General features: G+C 40.4%; 1 protein-coding gene across 1 annotated transcript in view; it reads left to right on the top strand.

Annotated features, from left to right (window-relative positions):
- LOC134659234 (pyruvate dehydrogenase (acetyl-transferring) kinase, mitochondrial) overlaps positions 1-15,175 on the top strand; it is a 35,599-nt gene extending 20,424 nt beyond the window's left edge. The window contains exons 2-9 of the mRNA XM_063514872.1: positions 7,785-7,842; positions 8,975-9,124; positions 9,442-9,626; positions 10,454-10,651; positions 11,827-11,993; positions 12,861-12,975; positions 13,956-14,065; positions 15,008-15,175. Of these exons, the coding sequence (XP_063370942.1) occupies positions 7,785-7,842; positions 8,975-9,124; positions 9,442-9,626; positions 10,454-10,651; positions 11,827-11,993; positions 12,861-12,975; positions 13,956-14,065; positions 15,008-15,175 (1,151 nt within the window). The remainder of the gene's footprint in view (positions 1-7,784; positions 7,843-8,974; positions 9,125-9,441; positions 9,627-10,453; positions 10,652-11,826; positions 11,994-12,860; positions 12,976-13,955; positions 14,066-15,007) is intronic.
- Positions 15,176-15,773: the final 598 nt, after the last annotated feature.

Here is a 15,773-nt window from a genome sequence, read left to right as displayed (position 1 = left end):
TTTGTCACCGGATCTGGCAAAGTTCCACACCCAACTTCTTCTCATTTTTTTTAACAAAAATTAACAGTAAACAACAAAACAAAAACTATTAATAAAACAACAAAACGGTACGATTAACGTAGATAGGCTTTAGTATCCAACTGACCAATAGGCGAACTGGAGTCTAACTAAAGTTCTATGAGATACTTTTTAAATCTTAGGCATAGATATTATTCATTGTTTGCTGTCTCTGTCACTAGTAAAATGCTTTTAAGAGCCGCGCGGCAACCAAACAATAGAATAATCCTACCTGAAAGATTAGTTGTTGTATTTTTTTGCAGATGTGTCTAGCTTATCACAAAGAGATAAGACCAAAAGCACCAACGCACGTTGTAAAAACAACACGTTCTATTGAATGAAACTTCTGCACTTTGTTTATTATCTATGTCATGTATTTTGTTTTTCACACGACATGGCAATTGAAAATACTTAATCTCAAACAAAACATATGAATTATTGAAACAAAGTCTACTTTATTATTGATATTACCAATCAATAACACGTTAAACTGCAAAGTAATCGAACTTTCCTAATCTCTCTTATATTCCACCGTATCTCTTCATAGCACGAATCTCTGCTACACGAAAATGAACGGTTGAACCCGCGGGTAAATAAGATCCGTTCTTTCGTGTACCCGTGTACACGGGTACACGGGTACCCGTGTAAACGTTTCTGGATCCGGGCGGGTTCGTGTAGTTCGGGTTCTTAGTACCGCCGGGCTTAAGAACACGGGTACCCGTGTCAGCGTGTAACACGTGTATCGGGAGCTCTAAGTTCAGATATGTGTGAGCGCCTTAGCCGCTCCGATATATCTGATGGCACTGCCTGTACAAAGTTACAAACAATAACACATATGTGACGTTATCTATGAAAAGGGACCTTATTGTCGATGGCGGTTACGCCATTATTAACGATGCTCCGATATAAATACAATGCCGCGCGACGCTGTGCGGCGTAAGCGCCATCGACAATAAGGTCCCTTTTCATAGATAATGCCTCATATGTACATATTTTCATGTGGCCGTCATGCATACGTGATAATTGTCATGCATTTGACGACCTGTCTGGCCTTGTGGGTAGTGACATTAATATAGAGACTCTGCCTATTGGGCCCGATTCGAATTTTGAAATAGACATCTGTTAGATATCTTTTAGACATCGCCAAGATACGATAACGATAAGTTTAAGATATAACCTGTCAAATTTGACATTTGCGCGATTCTGGAGATGCTCTTGAACGATTTCCACAAGCAAGATATGGCTTAGCGATCCAATTCACATAATATCTTATATTTAATTATGTACATCGTCGCCTAATACCCACAGTACCTGGTCTACATTCTACAAGCTTTGTTTAGTTTGGTTAGGTCGATCTGCTGTGTAAGATTGTTCCCAAATATTTATAGATACGTGATGGGTGTGCATAAAAACTGAAAGAAGAGCTTGTTTAGACCTAGACTAGGTCATGAATTCCGGAATCCCGAAATATAGAACCGATTTATACGATATTACAATATTTACAATACCGAAATTTGAATTTTCCTACTTTTAGAAGGCTTAACAACATTCGGCCCTCAAACTTGTTCGCTTCTTAAAATAATACATAAAACATCGAGGGTTCCAACAAATAGCGTCTTTCATCCTAAGTTAGCAACCGGAATGCCTTATACTCCCCTTATATAACTCGTTTTATTGGAGCAGACGACCTTTCAGGTCAAGGCCAACCGTTAACGGTTCCTAGGGATATCCTAAGGGCTCATTTAGACGGCGCGCGAACTCGTATACGATTTTAGTTACATTACGGACCATTGAGGTTACATCAATTCAGCCGACCGATCAAATGATGCAATGTAATGAAACTCGCATGCGAGTTCTCGCACCGTCTCAATGAGCCCTAAGGGTCGGTTGGTATAATCCTTAAGGATGAATTCGCCTTTGTACATATTTGTATTTTTACCATACCTACTCTTATTTTGTCTTATTCTGTATTTAATAATGAACATGCAGTTTTGTCTAGGTATGGTACTAGCGAACATCGAACAAGGACGCATTTGAACTCATTCACACGTATAAATATAATATAAAATTTTGAAAAAATTCTTGGCCCTAAAGAAATGTTTCATATATTTCATAGTTTTTATATATTTTACATATTTTCTTTAGCCGTCTACAAAATTCATTTGACTTTAATTTAAGAAGCCGTTAGCTCTACATGCGTTTGCACAATAATTGTTAATATATTAATAGACAATTATCGATCCAGTAGTATGAAATCGGTTTTTGATAGCACGAAATTCATAAAGCGTGACATATGTACATTGGATTGGATATACCTTGCTCATACTCAAACCGGTAAAGCAAAAATTTATCTACTTACGCACATGTGATTAGTGATTAGTGCATGTGATAATGCGTTCAGAAACCGAATTAATATTGACAATATTTTTTTACTAATACATATTTTCAAGGACATTGGGTCTTGACAGCCCCTTAACACTAGTATAAAATCGTAAGTGCTACTATAGTTTGTCAAAGGACTGTCTCATTTCAAACATAGAGATAATCATACTAGCACCCAAAAGAAAAGGAATGAGTAAAGTTTTTTTTTGTTTTTATTTACTCCAATTTGGTTTAACCAACTATATTAGAAAATCAATTAGAACTTGGAATTTACTGCACAAGCACATGCTAAACAATTTAATGAACACATAATCATTATTGTTTTGTAAATGCATTATAATATTACAGTTGCCAGCCAGTTACAATTGACATTGGCCATGAATGCCAATTTATATTGCCAATTTTAATAATTTACGCCATTCTGGCGGCTAGTCAAATGCTAGGAAAACCGTGGAAAGTTTAACATTCGTATTGTTTATTTCTGTATAGCAACACGCCCGCGTCATTTCGTGTAGGTAATAGTATTATTTTGAACACTGAAAAGTTTCCAATGGTTCCTCAATTTCTTGCCAGATCAACTGAATTAAAAGGTGTTATGATAAAATGTATAAAATAGATTTTTTTTTTCTATTCCTCGAGGATTATTGAATATCAGGGGGCCTAGCCAAGACGCAATTCGTAAACGATATCGCTAACGAAACGATAAAAAATGTAGATGAGTCTGTCGAAAAATATTAACGAATACAAAAATGCTACCCAAGTTGCAATATTGTAACGAAACGCAAAACTTTCGTTACCGGGACCGGAAGTCGATATCTGCAATATATTGCCTAGGCAAGTGACACTTTTCACAAGCGAAATCGAATCGTTATCGACTCGTAGGTATCGATACGTAGCGCGAGCTATCCCGTTGCAGATAACTTATAGAAGCACAAGAAAAGGTCGTATAATAGTGTTTTTAACTTAGATTTTGTAGTAAAATACATACTTTAAGGCGCGGTGTATAGTAAAATGCGGAATAAGTCTCGCTTAGACCACCTTAGACGCAGGCGCCGTCTGCAAAATCGCCACTATTGAAACTGCTTAGGAAAGGACTGCCCTTAGCTGGTGCTCTTAGCTTTCTACGGGGTCAGATCAAAGGAAGGACTGTGGGCCGTACGCAGCATTTTACCAAAAGGACCCAGTGTGACCGAGGCGCTGAATATATACGTAATTTTATTTAATATTTACCAGAACAGGTACTTACCAAACCGCGCGGGTAAACTGTTCTTTTAGCGTAGGTACGGGATATAAAATCAAAGTTCAAGACGAGTGCCAAATTGCCATTACGTATATGTTGTTATTGGTTGTATGTTTCAAATGTTTGTTATTGGCTGAAGTTTGCCAACAATGCCAACATTGCCAACTAATAATAATAAAAACTGGGACTTTGGACTGCGCGTGAGATTTGATAAATATTAGACGAGAAATTTGTGATGTGGATGTTTATTTTTAAAAATTACTGCGGGTCCAAAGATCACTTTTTATTTGCAATAGAAGTGACTAAAATACATACACAAACCGATGAACTTCTCTATTTTTAGGGTTCCGTACCTCAAAAGGAAAAAACGGACTCTCTGTCATCATCAAATAGATATATCTGAGGTCCCACTATTGGATGTGAACTTGCTTCAGGACTGCGGCCGGAACCATTCGCAGTGTATTAATATTTCTAATATATCTGAACAGGAGGTGGTTGCTGGCATAAAACGGTTAAAGGCCGTGAGTTCTGTTGGTCCTGACAATTTTCCAGCATACATTGTCAAGGGGTGTATGGAGCAGTTGAAAGTTCCCATTCAGTTCTTATTCAACCTGGCAATTTCAACTGGCACTTATCCGAAGCTTTGGAAGATAACAAGAGTGCGGCCTATTCCAAAGACTAGCGACACCGCTGATGTTGAAAACTATAGGCCTATAGCTGTACTTCCCACATTGGCAAAATTATTCGAGTCGATAGTGCATAAAATATTAGCAACACAATTGAAACCGCATTTGAGTGATGCTCAGCATGGCTTTAGAGCAAATCGCTCGGTCGACACCAACCTGTTAACTCTAACGGCTACTATCTCCGAGCATCTTGATAGGGGCACCCAGGTCGACGTTCTATACTTCGATTTCAGAAAAGCTTTCGATCGAGTGGATAACGACATACTTATGAGAAAGTTAAATGACTTAGGCTTCTCGCCAAGGTTGCTTGCTTTCTTCGCTAGTTATTTGCGCGATCGTCAGCAGTACGTTCGTTATGGGTGTTTCGTCTCGGCTCCTTATCATACCAGGTCTGGGGTCAGTCAGGGGTCGATACTTGGTCCGCTTTTATTTGGACTCATGATTGATGACTTGGAATCTGTCGTCAAGCATGCTCAATGTTTGTTATACGCTGATGATTTGAAGCTTGTGTATGGGGTAAAGAGTAGAGCGGATTGTGTCTCTCTTCAAGAGGATATTATCTCAGTTACTAACTGGAGTATAGCCAATAAGCTGCTTTTTAATACATCAAAGTGCTCTGTGTGCACGTTTAGCCGTTCTGCAACCCCTTTACTTGAGCAGTATACGTTGGGAACTGAAGTGATCGCCAGGGTCTTTTCCGTAAAGGATCTTGGCGTGACCTTTGATGAACGCCTGAGCTTTCACGAGCATATTCGTACACTAGCGGATAGTTCTTTTAAGAGACTAGGCTTTGTGATCCGCAGTGTTAAGGACTTCTGGGACATTGGAGCCATAGGGATTATTTACAGCGCATTGGTCAGAAGTAAGCTTGAGGCCTCGGCAATCATCTGGCACCCGTACGAGCCCACTTATGCCTTGCTTCTGGAGAAGATCCAAAAGGCATTCCTAAGATTCTTTTTTAAAAAAAGATTTGGGTATTATCCTTTTATGTATCCAACAAAATATTTACTCGGGTGCCTCGGATATAATTCTTTAGAGGTAAGGCGCAACAACAAATTGCTGACCACTGCTTGTCGCATACTGCGCGGTGAGTCCGACTGTCCGGAGCTTGTGGCTCGAGTCTTACGGCTGTACGTCTCAGACTTGCCAAAAGTCACTTTGAGACCGCGAGCGCGGCCACTGCTGGCAGTGCCGGCGGCGCGCACGGTCTCGCATAGGAATTCGCCGCTCTTTCGTGCGCTGACGCTGCTCAATGCGCTCCTGACATCGGCACCTGAATGTGACTTGTTTGCTTGGAGATGGGCGACTGTATGCCGTGAATGTCTAAGGTTCTGCGAGTTGATGGATGACAGGCTGTCTAGTACTTGTGTTTAATTTATTATCTGTTAAATGTTTTATGTGTTTGTATACCTACTGGGTATTCTGTAATGTTTTAATTTCTCGGTGTATTGGCTTGTCTGTAATGCCGTGTAAATATATTGTTAAATAAAATAAATAAATAAAAATAAATATCGGAGCGGCCAAGGTGTTCACAATTTATATCTGTACAAAGCCTCTATTATTACATGTTCGGATATTTTTGAGCACCTTGGCCGTTCCGATATATCTAATGGTAACTATAGTAGGGGTAGGTATGTTTGCACTATTTATCCATACTAATATTATAAATGCGAAAGTGTGTCTGTCTGACCTGTTACCTCTTCACGCTTGAACCGCTGAACCGATTTGGTTGAAATTTGGCATAGAGATAGTTTGAGTACCGAGAAAGGACAGGATAGTTTTTATCCCAGAAATCATCCTTAAGGGGGTGAAAAGGGGGGTGGAAATTTAGAGGATCTATAAAAGCACATTGAATATAAAATAAGCTACCCAGATTACTAACTCCACGCAGACGTAGTCGCGGGTAAAAGCTAGTAGCTTAACAATAGGTACATGAGCTCACAATGGGTATTTACTGTTACATAAACACAGGACGTACATAAACAAAGGTTGTTTGTGAAGCTATTTACTCCGCCTCAAGGTGATCAACTTGTTATCATTAACACTTAGTCGCTACTAGGCAATCTAGACAATCTAGACTTTACACAATGACGATAGCAAACAAGAGCACGGCCCGCGAAGCTGTCACATACGCGGTGCCGATTCGTCTTCCGTCCTACCATCTAACCAAAACTAGGCGTTGTTGAAGTACGTTTTAAATTTTTATTACTTATAGGTAATTTATTAAAGTGTTTGTCCCGAAAAAAAATGTATCTTAAATATATAATAAATACATTTAATTAGTATTTAATTTCATATTGAAAAATATGACAACTTTTTTTATTAAATTAAATTGCCAAACATGCCTTTAGACAGAACCCTTAGTGTAAATTTCATTCGATAGCGTGACGTGCGTTAGCGTTAATGTCTATTTTTGTATGGGATTGTGAACAGCGCGCCAAGCGGGACGTTTTGAAAACTCAGAATCCCATACAAAATGACACTTAACGCAAACGCGTACGTCACGTCACGCTATCGAATGAAATTTACACCGGGTACAGTTCACTAAACTCAATAGCAATAAAAACTCTTTACTTTCTGAAAAACTACAAACTGAACTATTTTAATTGCACTTTAGTGTAAGATTATAAACGGCAGCTTTGTGTTTCTTGAATAGACGCTCTTATCACATTATAAGCGTTCCAGGGCCCTCTTTTCCAATCCTCTGGCTTAGAAAATGCGAGGCTTGAAACAGATTGGAATTGTCGAAGCGTTATAAATGTGTAGGGGTTGGTTTAATATGGAATAAACAATATCTGCCTACACAGCTGCGGCCCTTTCAGGCTATCTTGGGGAAAATAATAGGTCCAATAAATACTAAGGTTGACTTTTAATATTCGAGAAAGTTTTCTCCAATTCCACCTAACCATTACCTGTTTATTGCTGTACCCATGTTGTACATCAGCAATAAACTTTGACATATGTTTCTTCGTAAACGGGCCTTTAAGGGACATCAAGCTGAATGAGGACCTTTTAGCACAATGTTCTGTTCGTCTTAATGAAGTTTTGTTATTATATATTCTTAATTTTTGTATAAATAAATATTACTTACTAAATCGTTATTACTTATTTACTTACTTAATGGGCCGCGAATGCCAGCCAATCGTGCTGTCCAACGCAACTAGTTGCGACCAATCGCGCGCGTGATATGAACTCATTAACAGGCGAGGAAAGAGCGAGGCCATTTAGTAATGATAGGCAGGCATTCCCAGACTGTGTTGTTATGTACAGTGGCCAATTACTATGTAGTGTCCAATAACTTTAGCAGGCATCCTATTATGTTTTTTTGTCATTAGGTGAGATATTTTATATAGGTACTTACTTAAGTGTTTACTTTTTTTTTTAATTATAAGTTTTAATATGTTTTTCGCTTGTTTCAGGTTTAAATGCGTGCGAAAAGAAATCATACATATTCCTAAGAAAGGAGCTACCAGTAAGGTATACATACACATTTCTTTATACCGTTTAATATCTATCCGGTTTCCGCCTGTATAATTATTACGTTTATGTTTTTCGTAAATTTTCACTTTATGTTTCCCATAAGTTACTCTCACAGTAACCATCATTAGTTGCGAGAGAATGACTTATCCTTATCATCAGGGATCTAATAAGCATCATTATCATTATAATCCGTATATAATTGCTACTTCACAACTGTAGTTACTCTTAATGAGTACGCCCTCTAACCGGTTATACTAATTGCTAATTACGAACGACTGTTTACTTTACACGTAATGCGGTGCATCCTATTTAATTATTCATGAAGTGTTAAGGGGCCATGCGGGTGGACACATTTGTAAAAACGTTTATTCGGAAATTTCATAAAAATAATGTCCTCTTTGACTAAATACGAGTCTTCAAATATCATAGTCATATCAACGTCATATATTAGGTAATCATATGCGGGTATGGGTAAGAATGACTTGAATAATATTGTTATCCTATTGTCACATTACAATTTAGGTAGGTATGACATATTTCATTTTGGAATTAATGAAAAAATCTGACTTGAATTTATATAGATCTCGTTTTGAATCTGCTGATTTTACTGGGTACCATTCAACTTGTATAACCGGTTAAGTTTTATAACCGGTTAAATTTTCTTCAGCGGCATCGAGCTGGCATCATTCGAACCCAACTTTTTTTTAGGGCTCCTCTACACGATGGGCCAACGCCGGCCACTCCAAGGGACGCATTTATGCGTTAGAGGGAGCAAGTGATATTGCTATCTCATTCTACCGCATGGCTGCGTCCCTTGGAGTGGCCGGCATTGGCCCATCGTGTAGAGGAGCCATTAAAGATGACGGCAGCGAATTCTATAGTTTTGTTCTTTGTCAACTTGACTCAACTTTCATTGCCTTTAGTACAGTCAGCACCTGAAGTTGCTAAGCGGGCCAGGGTTTCAAAGTGATATTGACGCGACTTTATTGTTAAGAGAATAAGAGCGTGTCAAGGTAATTTTGAACACCTCGCCCGCTTAGCAACTGCTGCTGACTGTAATAATTCTCAATTGACTAGCAAAACCGGTTAAACTATGCAATCTTGTAAGCCATAAATCATCTCTTTCCAGACTGGCGAACATAATGAAAGAGATAGCGCTACTACCGGAAAACCTTCTTCGGATGCCGTCGGTCGGTCTCGTGAACCAGTGGTACGAGCGTTCCTTCGCCGAAATTATCAGGTTTGAGAAGATGGATCCGGAACAGAAGGTGCTTAGCGAGTGAGTATATGCCTCAGAGAGATAGGGGATAGATTACAAAAAAAATTAATGTTGTTTTTAGCCTGTGCAGCTATGTTGCGTAATAGCCTGATTGTAAGCAATGATCGTCGCCCATAGATACCGGCAGCAATAGAGGGATTACATGAATGTTCTGACTTCTGGCCCGTTCATGAATGTTTGAATGTCGTTTCGATCCAGAAATACCGCAGGCGATAGTTCATTCCACAGTTTGGCTGTGCGAGGCAGGGAGTTTCTGAAGAAACACACAGATTAATCCTTAAAGAAATCGCGTTTTAATAAATACTTTCCATTTTCAGATTCTGCGAGAGACTAGTCCACATCCGAAATCGGCATGCGGACGTAGTCCAGACCATGGCCCAAGGAGTCTTAGAGCTGAAAGAGTCACATGAAGTGGACTGTGGGGTGGAGCACTCCATACAATACTTCCTCGACCGGTTCTACATGAGCCGCATCTCCATCAGGATGCTGATCAACCAACACAGTAAATAATCACAATATTTCGATGTTTTATATAGCAGGGGCCTGCAAACTTTTTGACAGTCAGGATTTCGTTTGCTTTCATTTTGCGGGCCAATTGTATGGGATTTGGCTTTGTTCGCGGGCCGAAGTTTGGATAATCTTGCTTTAGAGAGATAGGGCTATACATAACTATGCTGCCAGCAGCTCTCCCTACTTCTATACTAAGGTTCATTAGGGCAAACTGCAGCATATGCGGTGAGGTGCAACAAACAGCTAAAGACGTCCGCTGGTATACTTTAGTTATATCCACAGAATTATGTCGTATGGAATTCTCTTGTGGGGAAAAGCGGCAGACATTTAGATTATATTTGTGCTGCGAACACGAGCTGTATGTTCCATTTATGAACTGGGCGGTCAAGTATCCCTAAGAAAGAAATTCAAAGATGCAAACTAAGAATGTTTGCATCTTTGAATTTCTTTGTTAGGGATACTTTTCTTTCTTAGGGTTACATCTCAACTACATAGTAAGAGCGGTTTCGCACTACGTCCGATCCGAATCCGATCCAAATTATTCCGAATCCGTGAAAATATGGTCCGAAGTAGCCGTAGAACTATTTCTATGGTAATTTACGCACTAGATCCGTCTGATTTCTTCCCGAAATCGGATGACGGAGTGCGTAAATTACCATAGAAATAGTTCTACGGCTACTCCGGACCATATTTTCACGGATTCGGATCGGACGTAGGGCGAAACCGCTCTAAATGTACACAGTATGTGTACTGTTGATAAAAAAAACTTTCACCCTAAGATGTTCAAACGAAATTTTAAGAGGAAATTTCTCTTTCCAGCAATCCTCTTTGGCGAACAGCCTGTGGGCGCCAAGCAAGCGTCCGTGAACGGTATGGGCAACGGCGGCCGACACATCGGGTGCATCGACCCCGCGTGCGACGTGGTGGGCGTCGTGCAGGACGCGTACGAGAACGCGAGGTTCCTCTGCGACAGATACTATCTGGCGTCACCGGAGCTGGTGCTGCTGCAGTGCGGAGGTAGGTGTTGCAGAAAACTAGTGTCAGTTGTCAATTCTTGTGATTAAAAAAACTGCCGAGCAGACCCTCGGCTCCGAATGGAATGATAAAACGCCGACATAAATGATGAGTTTTTTTCGGCACGTGTTGTCAAATTTCTGCCTCGCACAGTTAAACTGTGGAATGAACTGTCGCCTGCGGAGTTCCGGATCGATGCGACCTTCAAGAAAAGAGCGTACTCGCATCTTAAAGGCCGGCAACGCACTTACAACCTCTCCGGTGTTGGGGGTATGGGCGGCGGTAATCGCTTACCATCAGGCGGTTCGTCTGCACGTTTGCCTCCTATATCATAAAAATAAAATAAGAAATAACAGACAGCTAGGACTAGTATGAAACCTTCATTAACCGTTCATATATCTTAAATGTGTGGTGGTTAAAAACCGTGAGTTCTCGAAAAAAGATTGCTAAAAATCCACCAGAATCCTCATACACACAAAACACAAGAGAAACAGCAAATAAGTTACAAAAACGCCATAAGAGTTTTTACACCTTAATTATTGTTCTTTATTTATTTATTTTCTTAACATGTTAATTTAATGTAAAGCCGTATGCTGGTTTGCCACCGACGTGGTATAAAAAAATATATGTACCTATTAGATTAGATCCTAAATCTGCTATTGCTTCTGGTTTCATTAACCAGTATGAAGATTCGGAAACCGGTTAAAAATAACCGGTATCCAAATCATACACGTCTTTAACCACATTTTTAGGGTTCCGTACCCAAAGGGTAAAAACGGGACCCTATTACTAAGACTCCGCTGTCCGTCCGTCCGTCCGTCCGTCCGTCTGTCACCAGGCTGTATCTCACGAACCGTGATAGCTAGACAGTTGAAATTTTCACAGATGATGTATTTCTGTTGCCGCTATAACAACAAATACTAAAAACAGAATAAAATAAAGATTTAAGTGGGGCTCCCATACAACAAACGTGATTTTTGACCGAAGTTAAGCAACGTCGGGCGGGGTCAGTACTTGGATGGGTGACCGTTTTTTTTGCTTGTTTTTTTTTTATGGTGCGGAACCCTCCGTGCGCGAGTCCGACTCGCACTTGGCCGGTTTTTTGAAGATGTCCGAAACCGGTTAAAAATAACCGGTATCCAAATCATACACGTCTTTAACCACATTGTTTGTTGCAGTCCCCAGCGAGCGCCCCATGCCCGTGGTGTACGTGCCCTCTCATCTGTACCACATGCTCTTCGAGCTGTTCAAGAACGCCATGAGGGCCACCATGGAGAGTCATGAGAGCTGCCCGCCGCCGATCACTGTCAATATTGTGCCGGGGAAAGAAGATGTATCTGTTAAGGTCAGTTTTTAGGGTTCCGTACCCAAAGGGTAAAAACGGGACCCTATTACTAAGACTCCGCTGTCCGTCCGTCCGTCTGTCACCAGGCTGTATCTCACGAACCGTGATAGCTAGACAGTTGAAATTTTCACAGATGATGTATTTCTGTTGCCGCTATAACAACAAATACTAAAAACAGTATAAAATAAAGATTTAAGTGGGGCTCCCATACAACAAACGTGATTTTTGACCGAAGTTAAGCAACGTCGGGCGGGGTCAGTCCTTGGATGGGTGACCATTTTTTTGCTTGTTTTGCTCTATTTTTTGTTGATGGTGCGGAACCCTCCGTGCGCGAGTCCGACTCGCACTTGGCCAGTTTTTTTTATTTTGAAGTGTTTTGTCATGTCAAAACATCTTTTGTAGAGATGGACCGAATATTCGGTATTCGGCCGAATAGTTCGGTTCGAACTGCCGAATACTGATGCATACTAATACTGCCATTTTTACTGATGTAAAAAGTAATGAAATAAATGCATTTGTATTGTATTTGTATTGTATTGTAATATTTAATTCACCGAATAAACATTATTTTTAAAGGTTGTCCGCTAGTTAGTGCGGATGCACTTCGCGATCAGACGGTATGAGACGTTTCCGTTTCTTTTCATAAACATTCCTCGGGAGAAGAAGGGTCAAAAACACGTTATGAGTGCAGATCGCGGAGCTGAATGAATTTGTTTTCAGCGTTTTAGGCATTTTTAGCCCAACCAAATATTCGGTTTGGTATAAGCTGAACCGAATACCTACTCATATTCGACAAAGACCATATTCGGCCCATCTCTAATCTTTTGTGTAAACTCGTGTGTTGTATTCTTTAAATTATTATTTCAGATGTCAGACCTCGGCGGTGGCATACCCCGCAGCGTATCGGATCTCCTGTTCAAGTACATGTACAGTACGGCGCCACAGCCTTCGAAGTCGGACTCGCATACCGTACCGCTGGCCGGTGAGTTACATTTTTGGATTGCTAAGTCCACGTTGACAAATTTCTGCTTGTTTTCTAGTAACAATTACGGCTTGAAACTCAGAGCACGCAGAGAACGCAAAAACGTTACCGAAAAGTGGAATAAAACGCAATTGAAATTAAATGAGCACATTAACCTGTTTAACACCACCACCGGTTTAACCTGTGTCGAAACGTCGGTACATAAAGGTAATTGAATAAATTTTGCGTTACTGGTGGCCTAACGGTAAGAGCGTGCGACTTGCAATTCGGAGGTCGCGGGTTTGAACCCCGGCTCGTACCAATGAGTTTTTCGGAACTTATGTACGAAATATCATTTGATATTACCAGTCGCTGTTCGGTGAAGGAAAACATCGTGAGGAAACCGGACTAATCCCAATACGGGCCTAGTTTACCCTCTGGGTTGGAAGGTCAGATGGCAGTCGCTTTCGTAAAAACTAGTGCCCACGCCAATTGCTGGGATTAGTTGCCAATCGGACCCCAGGCTCCTATGAGCCGTGGCAAAATGCCGGGACAACGCGAAGAAGAAGAAGAATAAATTTTGCGTTAGACCCGTCTATAAATGTGAATTAATACATTAACCGGTTTACAAAATTAACCGGTTATTACGTATTAAAGTTTTCTTACAGTACGGAATGCGGAATTCGGATTTGGGACTCCATGTACAATAACGTACCAGACCGACAAAGACTTAAACTCGACAACGGTCTTACGATACCTACCTACGCTGTTAAATTCATTAGCATAAACATTACAAGATATTTAAATAAACTAAGTTTAAGCTAATAAAACGGTATATCTCACGACTTTTTAGTGACTCACGCGACATGTTTCAGAGAGCCTAATTCTCCATTTTATTTAGAATATTTCTGACGTTGTTTGTTACAGTGTTGTTTAAAATACATACCTATTATGCAATCTAGTAACATCTCGCAAAACAATATGTTTTTTTTTTCACACAGGTTACGGGTACGGGCTGCCTATATCACGGCTGTACGCGCGGTATTTCCACGGAGACTTGACGCTCATGTCCTGCGAGGGTTACGGCACAGACGCCGTCATCTATCTGAAGGTACATTATTACACACTGACTTAATATAAAAGAATTCTGTAATGCTATCAAAAGAACTAACCGAAAGAAATATATTCCATCCTTTTTCCCTTTTTTATCGTTGTTATTTTTGCATATTTTTACTGCACATTTCGTCATTTTTGACAACTTCACATTTGAGCGTTCCAAACAAGACTAAAAGAAAAAGTAACGCGTGATCTGGTTTAACGTTACTTTTGCGGGGGCATTTTTTGCGGCTGATTGGATATCCAGTTCTTTATTTTATAACAATGTTATTACAAGTAAATTTACAAATAAGAGGATGTAATGTGTGTTTAAGTATAATTTCCGTTTTTATTGGCAAAAGTCGTTTGTTATTGTTAGAATCATCCTGTCTTTTTCTTGTGCTAGTTTTATAAACCCAAAAAGAGGGATAAAGTGCAGTTTCCTTATTATATTGTTACTGATAAAATTTGTTTGCCAGACCTTGACGTTTTCAAGATCGCGTAGTCTTTTTTACAAGCTTTTATTTAGTTTCACCTGTCCCGTTGTCTGTCGGTCTGTAATCAAATCTTGAAAGTTAAAATTTGATCCACTTCCCGGTTTCCGATTGAGCTGAAATTTTGCATACACATGTAAGTCAATGCAATATTATGGTACCATCGAGCTGACCTAATGATGGAGACAGGAGGTGGCCATAGGAACTCTGTGATGAAACAACGCAACCTAATTGTGTTAGAGCCACTTGCACCATCCCTCTAACCCGGGGTTAGCCGGTTAAACCGATAACCCGCTGTCAAAATGTACTTGTAACCATGGTAACTCCAGGTTTAACCGGTTAACCCCGGGTTAGTAAATAGTGCAAGTGGCCCTTAGTGGTTTTTAGAATTGTCTCGATGAGTATTAGTTGTCTGTAAGAAATTTATAATATTTTTAAAACGTTTATTAATTTGTCTCATCCAGGCGCTCTCGAACGAGGCGAACGAGCTGCTCCCGATCTTTAACAAGACCTCGAAGAAGTTCTACCGGCCCTCGGCGCAGCTAGCCGATTGGTCGGGGAGCCTGCAGACCGCCGGCACGCCCAAGGGCAGCCGCGAAAAGGTCTCGCCTCTGTCGCATAGTGTTGCGTAATGCTGACCATTGGTGGATTTTACGTCTTTGTTATAAGGTTCAAGATCGATCAAGCTGGCTGGCTAAAGCGTGGTTTTATGCAGGGCTCGGAACCGGTATTGATTACCTGTTAATATCGTTCCAAAACCGTTATATTATTTCGTTCTTAAAAAACCGGTTAATTGAGTTGCGTAATGCTGACCATTGGTGGATTTTACGTCTTTGTTATAAGGTTCAAGATCGATCAACCTCTAAAGGCGTTGTTTTATGTCAATATTATGTTATACTTTACTTGCCGATTGGTCGGGGAGCCTGCAGACCGCCGGCACGCCCAAGGGCAGCCGCGAAAAAGTCTCGCCTTTGTCGCATAGTGTTGCGTAATGCTGACCATCGGTGGATTTTACGTCTTTGTTATAAGGTTCAAGATCGATCAACCTGCAATAGGTAATGTTGGTGTGCAAAGCCTGACCATCGGTGGAGTTTACGTCTTTGTTATAAGGTTCAAGATCGATCAACCTTTAATAGCGTAGTTTTATGTCAAAGTTTCGGACGCACCCAAGGGCAGCCGCGAAAAAGTCTCGCCTCTGTCGCATAGTGTTGCGTAATGCTGACCATCGGT

Source organism: Cydia amplana, chromosome 24 (genome assembly GCF_948474715.1).
Source record: "Cydia amplana chromosome 24, ilCydAmpl1.1, whole genome shotgun sequence".
Lineage (NCBI taxonomy): Eukaryota > Metazoa > Arthropoda > Insecta > Lepidoptera > Tortricidae > Cydia > Cydia amplana.
This window is presented reverse-complemented; position numbering and strand designations above follow the sequence as displayed.